Source organism: Ailuropoda melanoleuca, chromosome 1 (genome assembly GCF_002007445.2).
Source record: "Ailuropoda melanoleuca isolate Jingjing chromosome 1, ASM200744v2, whole genome shotgun sequence".
Taxonomy (NCBI): Eukaryota; Metazoa; Chordata; class Mammalia; order Carnivora; family Ursidae; genus Ailuropoda; species Ailuropoda melanoleuca.
The window spans coordinates 80,591,364-80,610,295 of NC_048218.1; the positions used below are offsets into that span (position 1 = coordinate 80,591,364).

Sequence of the window (18,932 nt, forward strand, 5' to 3'; positions counted from 1 at the left end):
TAGAGGCTAGAGTGAGGGGTGGGGACTAGTGGAGATTAGACTGGAGGGAAATCAGTGTAGTTAATGAAGGGTCCACTGTTTCATGAGGAGATTGGACTTTATCCCAGCAGGACATTTAAACAAGGAAGTTATTCTTTTGGGATCTGGACTCATAGTTGTGTTGTCAGAACCTTGAGTCCACTGTACAACTGAGCTTCTTGAAGCCAGAGGCACATTCTCTGAAGAGACCTTTTATTTTTTATTTAATTTTTTTTTGAAAATGACAAACCAATGATTTTAAAGGACTTTTCTCAGATAATAGTCACTTATCATGTATAGTAAAATAAGAAATCAATAACAATATAATAGCCAAAAAAAAAGATGTCATTCACAAAATCATAGTCAAACATCCCATGAGTTTGGATTCTACAAAGCGCATTCCTAAATAATGTCAAGTTACAGAATCAATAGAAATTAAATTTACAAAGCATGTATAACTAAACTTCAACAAAAATACATATAAAAATGTGTGGCTTAAAACAGTACTTAAATGGAGTTTATAGATTTAAATGCATCTATCAAGAATTAAGGGTGGTTGGAAGAACACAGACTAAGCATTCAAGTTATGTAGTTAAGGAAAGAACAACAAAATAACCCAAAGAAAATAGAATAAAGGAAATAATAAAGTGAAGAGACCTTTTAAACACAAGCCCCACCTTAATCTAGATTAGGGGTCTGCAAACTATAGCTTATTCGCCAAAACTGCTTGCCACATACTTTTATAAAGTTTTATCAAACCACAGCTGCACTTATTCATTTATGTAGTATATATTATCTATGACTGCTTTTATGCTACGACATCAGAGGTGAGTAGTTGTAACAGAGACCACATGGTCTGCAAAGCCTGAAATATTTACTGTTTGATCCTTTACAGAAAATTTTGCTGACCCCTAGTCCAGACCAACACTGTACAATAGAAAGATAATACAAGCTGTATATGTGACTTAAGATTTTCTAGTAGCCACATTTAAAAAAGTGAAAAGAAACACGGGAAATCAATTTTAATAATGTTTTATTTAACCTATATCCAAAATACTGTTTCAATATATAATCAATATCAAAAGTTATTAATGAGATATTTTACATTCTTTTTTTTTTTTATTTCTAAGTCTTCAAAATCCAGTGTGTGTTTTACGCTGATGGCACAGCTCAATTCAGACCAGCTGCATTTTCATTGCTCAGTAGCCCCATGTGGCTTGTGATTACTGTATCGGACCATCCAGGTTTGTACTCAGACCCTACGAGGACTGAGACCAGCACTAGATGTTGTAGTAGAGGTCAGCCTTGACAGGACCCTCAGGCTATAGACAAATGGTTGTTCCATAGCTGACATGGTAGTCCTCCCTCAGGGCTCTTGGCTCTTTCCCTCAGAAGATGGCCCAGCATAAAAAAAACACATTTACTTTTACAGTTGCGAAATGTGGCAACCTCCCCAAGTGTGTGCTGAGCCTGTACTTTCGGAATGAAGCATCCTCAGAGCACCCTGTATGGCTTGTGGTGGTTGAGCTCTTCTAATTTGAGGTCTTTTCCTTGGTGGCTAAAATCATACAGGCGATGGATGTTAGATGTGAGATGTCTGACATCCGTCAGAGTTGGCATGACAAAGAAGACTACCTACTTCCCTTGACCCGCCAGGGTAGAGGGATGTCATGCTGGAAGCAAGGCCAGAAGAAACATATTCAGCTGAGTTTAGGCCTTTTTGAAACTCAAAGACTTCCAGGCTTTATTTCTTATTCTCTTGAATCTCTGCCTTAGAACATACAGTCAGTTATGAGAATGTCTGTGAGTTTCATCTTTCCCTTGGTATTTTTTCAGTTTACTTCTTTACTACTTATGTATAGAGAAGGGGTCCCACCGAATAAAATTCAAATGTTTCTCTTTGGGTATTTGGGGTTCCTTTGATACTGTCTCAGTATGTAGCCAATTCTTTCCCCCAGAACACTTTTCCCCCAGAACTCTCCTGCATCAGGGCCTTTATTCAGGGTACACCTCTTACTTTGAAACCCTCCTGTTTTGTAAAGTGGCCTAGTGTCCTTCATTCATAGTCTGTGGCATCCTCTTCTACTAATGGACATGGCTTCATGAACATTTATCCACTCAATATGTATTTACTGAGCACTACTCTGTGCTAGGCATTGTTCTAAGCATGGAGATACAGTAGTGAAAAGGATATGATCATTGTCCATCAGGTGAGAGATGCAGACTTTCAGAATCACAATTCTGGTGGAGGGCGAGTTGTGCCATGACTTGCATATGGATGGAAGGGTCACATGAAGGAAGTGAGGTTGGGGGGAGAGGGGAAGATGGGAGAAAGGGAAAGCTTCATGTCCTCAGGCTCAGCGCAGAGTAACCTGGTCATGATTTGCTTTTGTTCCTGCAGGCCAGAGCCCAGGAAGTCCTGCAGAAGCTGGGCAATGTGCAGGAAATATTTCACAAGAGGCAAATGAGTCTGATGAAACTGGCAGCCAGACAGACTCGCCCGGTGCAACCTGTGGCCCCCCATCCTGAGTCTTCCCCAAAATGGGTGTCACCGAAAACCAGCCAGCTCTCTACCTTGGGTAGGTTATTTGGGGCGAGGAAGATTTGTGCCCTTATGTTTCATCCGTGCTCATGAGTGTTGAGATTGTGGTTGTTTAAGATGCATAATGGTTGTTTTGGCAAATATTATTTAAAATAAACTACAGATATGGAATAGTACAGACATTGAAGACTTTATAGAGTTAGATAAAACTGAGTGCCTGTGTACAAGGAGATGCTCACAGCCTAGAAGGGGAATAATATAAACGTGCAAATAACATCAGCATAAAATAGACTCCATTAAGGACCTTTAAAATGCTCAAAAAATTCTATTATCGGTCCAGTGGTAAATTTAGTTCTTTACAGAGATAAAGACAATAGGTAAGTCCTTACACCATTCCTGCATGGTCTTGATTATGAGAGCTTATTAGAAAGCCTTGAGATCAGGTAGTATAAGTCTTCCAACTTTGTTCTTTTTCAAGATTATTTTGGCTATTTTAGATCTTTTTCATTTCCATATAAATTTTAGAATCACTTTTCACTTTCTGTTGAGCTTATGCTTGAGGTTGCAGTGAATCTATAGATCAACCTGGGGAGAACTGTTATCTTACCAATATTGGGTCTTCCAATTTATAAATGTTACAACTCTCCATTTATTTAGGTCTTCTTTAATTTCTCATGGCAATATAGTAGTTTTTCAGTTTGGTTTGCTCTTTTTTAAAGTTTTTATTTAAGTTCCAGTTAGTTAACATACAGTGTAATATTAGTTTCAGGTGTGCGATACAGTGATTCAACACTTCCATACATCCCCTGCGCTCATCAGGACGAGTGCACGCCTTAATCCCCATCACCTGATTAACCCAGCCCCTGCCCACCTCCCTTCTGGTAACCGTCAGTTTGTTCTCTATAGTTTGAGTCTGTTTCTTGATTTGCCTCTCTCTCTCTCTTTTTTCCCCTTTGCTCATTTGTTTTGTTTCCTAAATTTCACATACGTGTGAAATCATATGGTATTTGGCAGTATAGTAGGTTTGAGTGTAGAGGTCTTAGGCATTTCATGTTTTTTTTTAAACCGTATAGTAAATGGAATTTACCATATCTAACTATTAATAGTAATATATTTCTGTATAAAATATAATCAGGTCATCTGTGAATAGGGACATTTTACTTCTTCTGTTTCAATCCTTATGCTTTTCCCTCTTGCCTTATTCTAATGGCTGAGACCTGCAGTACGATGTTGAATAGGAGTGGTGAGAGCAGACATCCCTGTCTTTTCCCAATGTTAAGGCAAAGAGTTCCTTTTTTACCTTAAAGTATGATGTTAAGAGTAAGTTTTTCACAGAGGCCTTTCATCAGATTGAGGAAGTTCCCTTCTCTTCCTAGTTTGATGAGAGTTTTCATCATGAATGATTGTTGACTTTTTCAGATGCTCTTTTTGGTGCCTCTATTGAAATGATTATATAGTTTTTCTCCTTTATTTGTTAATATGGTGGATTACAATGATTTATTTTCAAATGTTAAGACAATTGTAGATTCCTGGGATAAACTACTCTTGTATATGTTATATATGTTATGTGTTACTCTGTTATTTGAAACTCTGTTATTAAGTACATACATGTTCATAATTGTTATGTCTTCCAGATATTCTGGCCCTCTTCTAATTAGGAAACATCTCTCCTTTCCTCCTTATCTTTAGTAATACTCCTTGTCCTGATGTCTATTTTGTCTGATATTAATATAGCATTCCAGCTTTCTTATGTTTAGTATCTGCATAATATATTTTTTCCATTCTTCTGTTTCTTTGTTTTTAAAGTGTATCTCTTGTAAGCAACATATTATTGGGTCTTGACTTTTTTTTTTAAAAACGATTTGATTTATTTAAGAGATAGTGTGCACGAAAGAGCGCACGAGGTGGGGGGCAGAGGGAGAGGGAGAAGCAGGCTCCTTGCTGAGCAGGGAGCCCCATGCAGGGCTCAGGGCTCGATCGCAGGACCCTGGGATCATGACCCAAGTGGAAAGCAGATGCTTAACCGACTGAGCCACCCAAGTGCCCCAGTTGGGTCTTGACTTTTTAATACATTCTGTTAACCTCTGCCTTCTAATTGGAGTATTTAGTCCATTTACATACAATGTAATTATTGATATAGTTGGATTTAGAGCTATAATTTTGTTATTTTCTCATTTTTTCCCTCTATTCCTCCTTTCCTGCCTTCTTTTAGGTTAGCAATTTTTTTTAGTGTTCTGTTTTAATTCTTTTATTGGCTTTTTAGCATACCTCTTTGCATTGTTTTTCTCAGATATATGTTTATATATAGTCTTTTATATTTTTTATATAATCTTTTACATCTACTCTTTTATTCAGTCATTTCCAATGTTCTTTTTATTCCTTATTGTAGACCTGAATCATCACTTGTGTCATTCTCTTCAGGCTGAAGAACTTCCTATGCATTTCTTGTGCAAGTCTGTTGACAACAAATTCTTTTTGTTTTGTATTTATCTGAAAATCATGGGATCTTGGTAATTCTCCATTTCATTTGGTATACAATCCCGTCTCCCGTCACATATTGCACTTTTTAGAAGCAAGACTTGATGACAGTTTAGCGCATTTCTTTCTTGAATTTTCTGTTTGCACACACACACATACACACACATTCAATGCACACAAACATGCATACTTAATACACTTAATGCACACATCCTGCTCACACATACAAACATACTCACACACATAGAGACATATTTTTGGATGCCTGGAATTAGGACATGGTTTTCCTTAATTCTCATTTAGGGCTCTTTCCCAAAACTAAATTATGTTCACTTCTGTGACTTTCCTCTGTCATTGTTTTAAGGGATATATGTTTGTTGCAAGTAAATAAAGCAGGAATGATAGCTTGTTTCTCTCTCTCTCTCTTTTTTTTTTTCAAACACAAGATCTCGTAATGGACAATGACCCTTCTAGTCTAGATAGATCTTCATCATATCTGAATGGGTATCATTGACTTTGGCCCGACATTTTGCCCATTTTGCAGAACAATTCTGCACTTTTGTTTTGGATAGTAACTGCTGAGTATGGATTTAGGCAAGTTACTAACAGGATTTTCAAACATATTTATCTGATTCCTTAGTAACCGAGTCTGTTCCAAGATAAACCATTATATTTCACAGTGTAAGGAACATGAGGGAGCTGGAATCTTGGTTCTGACTCTTGTTAGCTGGGTGCCTTGGGTACAACATTTAACCTCTCTAAAGTTTATAAGGAATGTGAAAAAGTTCTTTTGTGGCTATAATAACCGTTAAAATGTACTGTTTACCATGATCTAAGTACTTTGCGTATATTAACTCATTAAGCCTCATAACAGCCCTCTACTGTAGGCTTTCTCGTTATTCCACACTTTACAGATGAAGAAGCTAAGGCACAGAGATTACTTTGATAATATGTGTCTTGTACATGTAAGAGCAAGACTCGAATGCTGGTAGTGTGTCTCCTCGCTCCAGCCCTGAACTTCATCACCATACTTACAGTGGGCAGGGTGGTGCTTCTCAGTCATGGGTGTTGCCAGTTATAACGTATGCACTCCTAGCATGTAGTTATTATGCCTGGAATCACTCAGCTTACAGGGATCCTGCAGAGAGAGAGGAGCCCAAAGCGTTGTTCATTGTTATGAAGTAGCTTCAGTGGTCGTATAACCAGGGGCAGCAAACAGTCACTTCACTGCAGATTTCAGTAATATCTATAAAAAAATCCATAGAAAGCCCAAGCAGATTCCAGTTGACTCACAGAACCTGAGGGTTGGAAGGACTCTCTGGAGGCCACCGTTCACCACAGACAAAAATCAGGATGATATGTTGGGGGCATTAGGGGGATGGCATTTTGGCCATGGGACCCAGAAACACTCAAATTCTTAGGTTGTTCACAGGGATCCTGTGAGTTTTCCAAGGGAATTATGTATACAAGGGTGTTGACAGTAACAAGAACTCAAAGTACCACTTACTTATTAGCCTTGGAGCCATCATCCCCAATGCAGCCCTCTGGTAATGCTAGATTAGAAGGCCTCAAGGCCTAACCAGGGCTTCTCCTCCCCAAGTCCCATTCTTACTGCCAAATGGCCTCGGAGGCCTGAAGAAAAGATATCTCCCAGGTGTCCCAAGAGCTCTGTGGAACAGAGGGGATGGTGACAAAGTGACAGAGAGAAGAGAGCAAGAGCAAGACAGCCCATTTCCATCCCGACTCAGCCAATTGATTCTTCACATAGTTGTCTCATCCACTAATAATGTGGTTCCATCAGTTCTGGAATCCAACTGTTAGATTAGCAACAATTTCTGGCTGGGGCAGGCATAGATATCCTCTTATATAATCATAGTATGATTATGTGAGTGTGTGTGTGTGTGTGTGTGTGTGTGTGTGTGTAGAGACAGAGAACACTTTGAAGAAGACTGTAAGGAAATGATTGTGTTTAAGTGGTAAGATTTTAGTGTTTTTAAAATTGTCTATAATAAGCACAAATTACCTGTATAATGAAAAAATACGTTCAATAAATGTGGTATCTAGAATTGAATCTGGTCTTCTAATCCAAGAGCAACATCAGCTGCAGCATTATACAGTACAAAGATAAATGCAAAGCAGCAGAGCATAAAAGAATCCATGAAGTTTGAATGTCAAGGAAGACTTCCTGAAGAAAGTGACCTTTTCGCTGAGCCTTAAAAATGGGAATGATGGAAATTCTCTCATTTTTACTGCTTTACGTTTACTGATTTGTTGTAGTTTGATGTTTCATGTGGTGTTGTGTGTGATCTTTGTCTCTTTGGATCAAATGTTAAATGCCTGGGGTTGAGGGCTATTTCTTTTCTGCATCTCTCCTTCACTTCCAATTTCATCTCCCAACTCAGAAGTCAACACAGCAGCTCAATTAAGCTTTGTTATTCAGCTGGGCCAACCCAGTCCAGCTGCTCGTCCAAGCCAGGCAATATGCTCTGGGTTATTTATAAGCTGAGCTGCCAAATTAATGGCATGGTTTTCTTTTTGTCTCTCTAGCTCCTCTTCAGAGGACATCTGAGGAAATGTTTACAGGGACTTTGGAAAAGGAGGATGATGAGACTAAATTTGAAGTCAAGGTAAGATCACCTTTCTCCTTTACGGATATAGAAATTTCTGACATAAGAGAATATTGCTGCCATAATTACCAATAAATGAAGTTCCCCTATCCCATACCTGTCACCTCCAGACGATGTGGCCATAAAGACACATAGCACAGACCAGTGCTCTCAAGAGCTGAGGTTTGTAGGATTTCTTCCTTTTCTTCCTTCTTAATTGAAACTAGAAAAACTGTTTGGTCATGGATGTAATTGTTGGTAGATACTATGTTATTGAGGGAAAAGTCATTTTGTGCATTCCTGTACTCTGACTTCATATTCAAATTTGGTAGAACAGTGTGTAGTTCATTTACAAAAACCATGGCTGAATTACATAGAGCTACACACATTTGCGTGCATGTACCCCCAGTGAATTCTGAATAAACTCTGTAGATTGTGTGAACATCATTTTCTTGCTTTTAATATGCTCTAGTTGTGTAAGATATTAATATTAGAGGAAGTTGGGGGAAGGGTACATGAGACTTCCCCGTATGTTTCTTTGCAACCTTATATGAATCCATAATTATTTCAAAATAAAAGTTAAAAAAAAAAAAGCATAAGCTTTGGAATCAGGCAGACCTGCATGGAAGCCACAGAAGCCACTCTAAGCCTCCGTTTCTCATCTATAAAAATGGGGATAACAGCAGCTATCACCTGAAACTAATTTTGGGCAGCAAACGGAAATTTGAAAAGTGCCAAGCACTGTATAATTGTAAAGTAACATATTTAAATGCCCAAATTAAAAATATGTTGCCGCAAAAGCAACCCTAGAAGTGTCCCTTTCCTCCTGCCTCACTAAAAGATGAGTATCTGGCTGATGGAATGATTCTGAAAGCAGAAGCCAGTAGACCCTGGGTCACATGCACTTTAGCAACAGTTTGGATCCACCATCTGTGCCTAATGGGTCTGAATAGACGACCCCACAGGTATTCCACCGACCATGAGGGGGTCAGGCAGAAAGCGGGTCTCAGAATTTTCTTCCTCGAGGCAGAAACAATGTGGGAAGTGGAGTTGCCAGCAGACTTGAGAGAAACCTGCATTCTTCTGTTTAGTCATCCTTTCGTAGTTTAGACAGATGAGGACATTGCTATAGCTGTTTCAGAATCCCCTGTGGTGGGAGAAATTGCTTTACCATGTCTTCCAGAGTGAAGAAATAGACTGAAGTTTCACACAGTTGTGATCAGCCATTTTAAAGAGTAAAGAGCAATTTTTTGAAGTGGGCAGATGTAATGATACTTTGCCCGACTTGACATCCATGAAGTCTGTGGAATTATGGAGTGATATAAAAAGGGCTTAACTGTGATCATCTTCAAAACTGCGCATCACCCTACCCATCTCTGTACCCTGGGCTTCAGAGAATCTCATCTCTGAGGGTGAGAGCCGTGTCAAGTGCACCAAAGCCCAGATCCAGCCCCTGAACTCACCTGCTGTTGCTATTAACCCACAGTGTGATTTGAACTACCTCACAGCTCTGTGATTTCCTTTGCCCATCTTTAGACAACATACTTATGGCCTACACACTTTATAAAGATGCCATAGGAGTTGTGCGTACATGACGGTTCTTACAGAAAGGAATCCAAATTTGAGTGAATTATTTCGGGAAGTGTGAACAATAAAAGTGAGTGCTGCTGTTTTATTTGTTGGGGGGGGGGAGGAAATATAGTTAGTAATCGTAAAGCACCTTTTCTCAGGGAAGACCTTAAGGTATTTATGGTGAAAGGTTTCCATAAACTACATTTATTTACTTTGATTTTATTTTTGGTAAAAATAGACAATGCAGAAACTAGGTCAGGGGAAGAATCAAAGGCCTATAGGGTTGGAAAATGTTAAGTAGAATCCAAGAAGCTCTGACCACTAGATTTTTGGTTTCTTCTTTTTTGGTTGTGCTGTTTATTTAATTCTGACTCCAAGCCCGTCCTGCTAGGATGCTGGCTCCCTCGTATTTAGGCAGTCACCAATAGCATAGGTACGGGTAAGCTGGCACAAGCCCATGTTACAATTGTCCTGGGCTTTGTTGTCGTATTTCCTTATTGTTACCTTGTTTGTGTATTTAATGAAGGGCTTTTCCTGCAACAACATGTATGTTAACAGTCAAGGCAGTGGAGGAAGCAGGGTAGGAACGGTCTGCCAGACTTCCTCAATTTGGCAAACAGGCTGGTCAGACTTCTTTTTTGAGTGTGTGTGTGTGTTTATAAAAGTAATGTTTATTACATAATTTTTTAAACATTCAGGTATAAAGAAAATAAAATGATCACTTCCAAAAGAAAATTGACATTGCTATTTTAGTGCATCTATGTCATGACTTTGGCCTGCTACTTAATAATACCTAAAAATATAAGCATATGTGTACATGTGAAGTTATAGCTGAATTCTTAGGAACCTGGGCTCTGATACCAGATTGCCTGTGTTTGCCTCCTGGCTTCACCATCACTCTCTATGGGCATTTACTGTAATTTTTTCAAAAATTTTTTATTATGTTATGTTAGTCACTATACAGTACATCATTAGTTTTTGATGTAGTGTTCCATGATTCATTGTTTCCGTATAACACCCAGTGCTCCATGCAATACGTGCCCTTCTTAATACCCATCACCGGGCTAGCCCATCTCCCCAAACCCTCCCCTCTGAAACCCTCAGTTTGTTTCCCAGAGTCCATAGTCTCTTGTGGTTCATTCCCCCTTCTGTTTACCCCCCTTTCATTCTTCCCTTCCTTCCCCTACCAATCTCCCTGCTATTCCTTATGTTCCGCAAATGAGTGAAACCATATAATAATTGTTTTTCTCTGCTTGACTTATTTCACTTAGCATTATCTCCTCCAGTCCCGTCCATGTTGCTGCAAATGTTGGGTAATCGTTCTTTCTGATGGCTGAGTAATATTCCATTGTATATATGGACCACATCTTCTTTATCCATTCATCTGTTGAAGGGCATCTCAGCTCCTTCCAGAGTTTAGCTATTGTGGACAATGCTGCTATGAACATTGGGGTGCATATGGCCCTTCTCTTCATTATGTCTGTATCTTTGGGGTAAATACCCAGTAGTGCAATTGCTGGGTCATAGGGTAGCTCTATTTTTAACTTTTTGAGGGACCTCTACACTGTTTTCTAAAGTGGCTTTACCAACTTGCATTCCAACCAACAGTGTAAGAGGGTTCCCCTTTCTCCACATCCTCTCCAACATTTGTTTTTTCTTGCCTTGTCAATTTTTGCCATTCTAACTGGTGTAAGGTGGTATCTCAATGTGGTTTTGATTTGAATTTCCCTGATGGCTAATGATTTTGAACATTTTTTCATGTGTCTGTTAGCCATTTGTATGTCTTCATTGGAAAAGTGTCTGTTCATATCTTCTGCCCATTTTATGATTTGTTTATTTGTTTCTCGTGTATTGAGTTTGAGAAGTTCTTTGTAGATCTTGGATACCAGTCCTTTATCTGTGGTGTCCTTTGCAAATATATTCTCCCATTCCGTGGGCTGTCTCTTAGTTTTTTTGACTGTTTCCTTGGCTGTGCAGAAGCTCTTTATCCTGATAAAGTCCCATAAGTTCATTTTATCTTTTATTTCTCTTGCCTTTGGAGATGTGTCGTGAAAAAGGTTGCTCTGGCCGATGTCATAGAAGTTGTTGCCTATGTTCTCCTCTAGAATTTTGATGGATTCCTGTCTCACATTGAGGTCTTTCATCCATTTGGAGTTTATTTTTGTGTATGGTGTGAGAGAGTGGTCAAGTTTCATTCTTTTGCATGTAGCTGTCCAATTTTCCCAGCACCATTTATTGAAGAGACTGTCTTTTTTCCACCGGATGTTTTTTCCTGCTTTATCAAAGATTAGTTGCCCAAAGAGCCGAGGGTCCATTTCTGGGTTCTCTATTCTGTTCCATTGGTCGATGTGTCTGTTTTTGTGCCAGTACCATGCTGTCTTTGTGATCACAGCTTTGTAGTACAGCTCGAAATCCGGCATTGTGATGCCCCCAGCTTTGTTTTTCCTTTTCAACAGTTCCTTGGAGATTCGGGGCCTTTTCTGGTTCCATACAAATTTAAGGACTATTTGTTCCAGTTCTTTGAAAAATGTCCTCGGTATTTTGATCGGGATAGCATTGAAAGTGTAGATTGCTCTGGGTAGTATGGACATTTTAACTATGTTAATTCTTCCAATCCATGAGCATGGAATATTTTTCCATCTTTTTATGTCTTCCTCAATATCTTTCAAAAGTGATCTATAGTTTCTAGGATATAGGTCCTTTACGTCTCTGGTTAAGTTAATTCCAAGGTAACTTCTATTTTTTGAAACAGGTTCAGGAGAATAGGTATTATGTCTTCTTTGAATGTTTGGCAGAATTCCCCAGGGAATCCAAGAGGCGCTGGACTCTTGTGTTTTTGGGAGGATTTTGACCACTAATTCAATCTCTTCATGATTAATTGGTCTGTCAGACTTCTAAAACCAAGGCTATAAGAAGTGTGAGCAGAGGGGCACCTGGGTGGCTCAGTCCTTAGGCGTCTGCCTTCGGCTTGGGTCATGATCCCAGGGTCTTGGGATAGAGCCCCGCATCGGGCTCCTTGCTCAGCAGGAAGCCTGCTTCTCCCTCTCCCACTCCCCCTGCTTGTGTTCCCTCACTTGCTGTCTCACTCTCTGTTAAATAAATAAATAAAATCTTAAAAAAAAAAAAAAGAAGTATGAGCAGAGTCCATATAGTTGTGAATGACCATGAGTAGGAAGGAAGAGGATCTATGAACTAAATCCCCAAATCCTAGACTTAAAAATCAATTCAGGACCAATAAATGCCATTAGCATTTGACAAGGTAGGTAGTATAATCAGGGAAATTGTCATTCCAAAATATGTAAGAAAACTAGTAAAAGAAAATAGTTGGTTAGAAAAAAAAGTTTAGACTCATGTCTGTATGATTCATGGCTTATTAAAAGGGGGACTAGGAGGTTGACTAACGTGAAGAGCAATCATTGCTGCTTTTGTTTTCTGGCTACTGTCCAGGACAGATGACCAGAATCCATCACATCTAACTCTGGTGACAATCCTACAATCCTAGCTCACAAAGACGAAATGAAACCACAGCACAAATCATAACATTGTGATAAATTACCCACCTTGCCTTCCTCAGGTAAATGCTCACAGACCAAAAGAAAGAAAAGAAAAGAAAAGAAAGAAAGAAAGAAACCAAAACCACTAGATTGCCACTAGACTCACTGATACTCACTACAACAAAATCATGATATGAATTTATCATCATCAGAGAACTCATTTCCAAAAAAGGCGTTCCGTCTTCTCAGGTGGAGTAATCCTTGCTTTACTTGTTGGAAGGAACGCAAACTAAACTTGACAAGCTGGCTGAGGCTCTCGGGGCCATCTGGCAGCTGTGTGGCCATGCGCTAGACTCACTGACGTGGTCTGGGAAAGCCCAGCCGTGGAGGAGATTCGCTGTGGTTGCTGGCAGTGGTGATGTTTCTAGTTCGGGTTCTTTACGTCACCAGCTGGAAGCTGAAAGCATGACTCATGGGGGCTGCTTTCCCAGGCTGCTCGCATCACAGCCTCTTCAGAGCTGGAAAGAGGCCAGAGGCTGATGAAAATTCCTTTTTCATGAATGTGAACCCTCAGGATAAAGACCGAGCTACTGGCTATGGGCACCAACAAACTGTTCCTGGGCACCTGTTAATGTGGCTTAGATAGTAGAGGCCTTTTTAGGCTTGCAAGCAAACAGCCTCCTTCATAAAAATTAAAGAGAGAGGGGGAAAAAAAAAGCCGAGGCTGTAAGTTACAGAATGGGGAGGTGAGGGAAAGGTTGCTAACACTGATGAGGCCCAGACATTGTGCTGTGTGCTCTATGTGCCTGATTTTATCACAAATCCTCAATACCTTGAGGAAGAAGATGAGGAAGATAGTGTTTCCCTTGTTTTATCCGTGATGCTGTTGAGACTCTGAGAAGTTAAGTGAGTTTCCCTTAGGGTCACACAACTATTAAATGGTGGAAATGCGATCTGAAACTTGTAGCTTATTTAATCTAATAGTTTACTCATCTGACTTGATCTATTTACCTATAACCTATCAGTGACTTAATCTACCTAACTACCAGTTTACTTAATCTCTCATACTCTAAATTTCCTCTTCTGCAAAATGGGGATAAAGCAACCTCACAGGTGGTTGGTTAAATGAAAACTGTATGACTTCAATAATAATGATAATGCTTACAAATCAAAATAAAAGTATTTTAAAAACAAGAAACATATGGGAAGTACCTAGCATGATGCCTCACATATAGCAGGTTCTTACTAATTTTAGTTTCCCATTTAATCCCGTGTTTATAGATAGAGTGTTCTGTGTAAAAGATGAAAAGTAGCTGAAGGAAGGTCAGATTCAGATCTTAAATTGAATAGCTTCTCCTAATCTTGAATGTGTACTGTTGTGCCAAATGATAGCAGATCAGGCCAAACTCAGTTCCTTGCTTTCTCACTCCTTTGAATCCCCAAAGCTTTCATTTACCTTTCTGATTCTCAACAGGAGAACTACATAAACTATAAGCACATTTCAGTGTTCACCCTCTGTGATGCTTGAAGTCTGGTCATTCAGAGAATCCACGAAATCTTTAAGGCAACCCCCAACTAAGCTTTCTGAAGAATTTCTAGAACCAAGATTTTCAAGGTTCCCTATGTATTGCAGCCCTGAGAAGCTTATTAATAATGCAGATAAGAAGTAGGAAGATCGGTAGGAGAAGAAAGGGAAGAAGAAAGGAGGGGTAAACAGAAGGGGGAATGAACCATGAGAGAACTGGATTCTGGGAAACAAACTGAGGGCTTTGGGGTGGGGGGGATTGGGATAGGCTGGTGATGGGTATTAAGGAGGGCACGTATTGCATGGTGACTGGGTGTTATACTCAAGTAATGAATCATGGAACTTTACATCAAAAACTAGAGATGTACTGTATGGTGACTAACATAATATAATAAAAAATATTATTAAAAAAATAATGCAGATTCTCAAGCTCTACCCTCAGAGATTGTGATTCAAGAGGGCTAGAAGAACATGGTTCAAGAATCTGAATTTTTAACTTTGAAATTTAAAAATTTTAATTTGGTGACTAGAATGTGGGTGGTATAAGGATCGCATTTTTGGTCACACTGGCCTAGAGGCTATATTCATTGGTCATAAAGACTTGGGACAAAGGAGAGCTCGTTAAGGTGGATATGGATCTCTTAGGCTAATATAGAGTTTAGAACTTAGTGAAGTAGGGGCGCCTGGGTGGCACAGCGGTTAAGCGTCTGCCTTCGGCTCAGGGCGTGATCTCGGCGTTATGGGATCGAGCCCCACATCAAGCTCCTCTGCTATGAGCCTGCTTCTTCCTCTCCCACTCCCCCTGCTTGTGTTCTCTCTCACTGGCTGTCTCTATCTCTGTCAAATAAATAAATAAAAATCTTTAAAAAAAAAAAAAAAGAACTTAGTGAAGTAAGGGTGTGATTATATTAATCTATGAGAACGGACTTTCATTGAGGGAGCTCTACGAAAAAGGAGAGAATAGCATTTAAGACCACTGTTGACTTTGCTCTTTGACCAATAAAAAACTGAGATGACTAAAATATTTCATTGGTCCAAACTGGGTGTCTTATTCAGCTCCGTTTAATATGCATTAAAGCAATCGCTATGGGTCATATGGAAACAATTCTAACATGGGGACTGAGCTCAGTAATCTTACATGTTTCATAAGGGAAACTACATATTTCAAATAATTTGTAATGTAGGAGAGAATGACATACCTCCAGTAAAAGGAATATAACATGTTAGAAGGCAGAAGAGGGAACAGTTCATAACAACAATATTGGGAATATTTTTAGAAAGGAGATGGCATTTGAACTTAACTTTGAAAAATAAATACAACTTTGAAAGGTGGATAAGACAGAGAAAGTCAGTCAAGATGGGGAAGGATATACAGTCTCAAAAGTCTGAAGGGGCATAGGCCATTCTGGGAATGGTTCGAGAAAGCCAGAGAGGTAGACCAGAACAGGTTGCTGAAGGCTTTGTTTCGGAGTTGTTGCCAGGAAGGGTACCTGTGTATTAGAAAGATGACTCTGGTACAACAACAATGAAGAGTAGACTAGAAGAAGGCAGGCAGGAGGACCAGGTGCCAGCAGGTGTCATGGTCTGGGTGTGCCTCCTGTGTTAGGAGCCTCCTAATGACAGAAGAAAGGGAGGTAGGCAAAGCTTATACCGATTAATCCAGATGTCTTCCCCAGTGCCTAGAATACACTAGACTGTCTCAGAAAGTGTGATGAATGAGGTGTAGATCAAGGCAGAGAAGAAAGGGAAGAGATTTAATAGAGAGGGAAAGAAGATATTGAAGATACTTTGGGGTTTCCATCTCGGATTTTTCATTAGATGAATTTGTTGGCTAATATAGAGCACTCAGGAGAAACAGAAAGTGAGGACTTATGAAGGCTGAGTCCAAACTTTGTAGGGTTTTGTAGACCTGTAACAACAACCCACACACTCTCTTTCTATGAACTGTAGCCCCCCCGCCCCAACACACACACCAATGAGAGTCAGCCAATTGACCTTAAGGTTATGTGGAAATTATTTGTGAAATAGGTTAGGGACCAAAGATTCGTCTAAAAAAGTACTTTTCAAACTTGTGATTTTATTTACGAGTTAAGATTTACAGACATACAAAAATAAGTTTACATCGACATTTATGCATTGAGGTTAAAATCACATGAAATCAAACAGCTTGAGAAAATTCTGGGTACGTAGGCAACTTCTTTTCAATGTCCTTGGCACGCTTGTTTCCTTCACATTTCTTGGTTTGGGAATGGGAGAAAGGTATCTTGCAACATGTTTCTCAATTTCTGGTATTTTAAACAGAACTACAGACTTGTAAATCATTGTTAAAACAATGTTACAGTTTTTTAAGAAGACACTTTTCTCATAAACAAAATATTATAAACATTGTTTAGAGTGTTAGTCCAGCCTTTAAAAACCAATTTAACCAATGAGATCATTGAACTAATTACTAATAATTCTGGCTGGGAAATTCAAGGTCTTAGATAAAAGAGACCCTGGAAAAATTTTGAAATAGGAAAAGTTTACATTTGGGACCCATTCCCCTATCTTCCGCTATTCATTTCCCATTCCCACAAAGCTTCAGGAGTACTCATGCCTGTCTTCTTAAGCCTGCCCTTCTCCTCCAAAGGGCTTTAGTCCATAACATGTACTAAAACCTTCTTCTCCTCTCCCCTCCCTCTTGGAAGCCCCTACCCAATGTAGCTGACTTGGTCTAGAGGTAGGAGAATATCTGAATGAGCTAGCTCATAGCAATGCATGGATGACAGCTCCTTAACCCTTCTGGAAATACTTGCCATTAAAAAAAAAAAAAAAGACTGCTCTATTATCCAAAGCCAATGGCTTCTTCAGGCAGTGGCAATGCAGAGTAAGAAAAGATGTGCTGGGAAAGGCCAGTGAGATGGAGCAAACAGGACAGACTAGCCAGCTAGCAATCTGTTCCCAGGGTAGATTCTCTAAGTGGTTCCTGTTTTTCAAAAGTTCTTCCTATTCTCCACATCAGAAACCCCTGAATCTCAACCAAAAAAAAAAAAAAGATAGAAAAAGAAATAGAAATGGGTTTCCCTCTTTTCCCCAGCAATGCCAGCAAAGGGGAGGAAAAGGCAGAGCCATCCCTTCCTAAGGCTGGTGCTTTTCAGTCTGGGACTGTGTCTCTAAGACCACCCTGGGCTGGACTGAGGCTGGAAGTTGAATGGCCTTTGGAGAGTTTTCCTTTTCCTTTTTTTTCTCCACTGCCTCCCTACACCCCACTGTTGTGTAATTTTTCAATAATTCTTACTTGTCCTACCTCTTCATTTATTTTCTCTGGTTTTCATAATTAATTTACAATTTTGTAAAATGCTTAACCATAAATACTTCTTGCAATGATCACTTTTTATATGTAAATGAAGAGGGTGATTCAGCCCTTTATCTACCTTACTTTTTCTCACAATGAGGTCTAGTAGCTTCTCTTTTCAAAGAAATGTGATAATATAATAAATAATACTTTCACCTTGAATTAGCAGATACCATTGCTTTAAAAGAGTTGAAACTGAAATTGCTTTCCACGCATCCCTAAAGTCATAAAGTGAAATAATTTAACTGCAGGGAAAAGCTAATTTGATTCAGTTCAAATGTTGCTATATCTCTCCTTTGGGGAAGAAAAAAAATTTTAATAATCAATTGAAAACCAGTTATTGATACTTTATTTTTTTTTTAAGATTATTCATTTATTTTAGTGAGAGAGAGAGAGTGAGTGGTGGGAAGAGCAGAGGGAGAGAATATCAAGTAGACTCCCCGCTGAATGCAGAGTCCAACCAGGGCTCGATCCCACCAGCCATGAGATCATGACCTGTGCCCAAGCCAAGAGTTGGACACGACTGACTGAGCCACCCAGGTGCCCCCAGCTATTGATACTTTAAAAAATGTAGGTACTTTTAAAAAATTGATTGATACTTTTAAAAAGATATTCTCCAGAGAGAGAGAGAGCGAGCATGCATGGGAGCAGAGGCAGGGGCAGAGGGAGAGGGAGAGAGAATCTCAAGCAGACTCCCCACTGAGCAAGGAGCCCAATGTGGGGCTTGATCTCACGACCCTGAGATCATGACCTAAGCTGAAATCAAGAGTCGGTCGCTCAGCTGACTAAGCTACACTGTGACCCTGAAATAAAATTTTTAAACAAAATTCCTTTCAAGCTAGGCACTTAGCCTATTCTCTCAATTTTGAAATACATCTTTCTTCAAAATATGGGGGAAACAAAACAATTAGATTACATGTTTGCTGAGAAGACCTAGGAAGTCATCATGCAAGGTGCTCTTGGAGAACCTGTATATGGGTTGGTGTCACTTTGAAACTCAGGAGAGGCTGGGTTAGAAATGGGGGTACAATATCTTTCAAAAGTGATCTATAGTTTCTAGCATATAGGTCCTTTACGTCTCTGGTTAAGTTAATTCCAAGGGTAACGTATGGTTTTTGGTGTTATTGTAAATGGGATGGATTCCCTAATTTCTCTTTCTTCAGTCTCGTTATTCGTGTATAGAAATGCAACTGATTTCTGGGCATTGATTTTGTATCCTGCCACCTTACTGAATTGTTCTATAACTTCTAATAGTTTGGGAGTGGATTCCTTTGGGTTTTCCATATAGAGTATCATGTCATCTGCAAAGAGAGACAGTTTGACTTCTTCTTTGCCGATTTGGATACCTTTGATCCCTTTTTGT

The 18,932-nt window shown here is 39.4% G+C and overlaps 1 protein-coding gene across 1 annotated transcript in view; it reads left to right on the forward strand.

The window, feature by feature from the left end:
* Window positions 1–18,932, forward strand: part of MCF2L2 (MCF.2 cell line derived transforming sequence-like 2) — a 260,280-nt gene that overhangs the window by 137,783 nt on the left and 103,565 nt on the right. Inside the window, exons 13-14 of the mRNA XM_034662062.1 lie at window positions 2,420–2,597; window positions 7,586–7,665. Of these exons, the coding sequence (XP_034517953.1) occupies window positions 2,420–2,597; window positions 7,586–7,665 (258 nt within the window). The remainder of the gene's footprint in view (window positions 1–2,419; window positions 2,598–7,585; window positions 7,666–18,932) is intronic.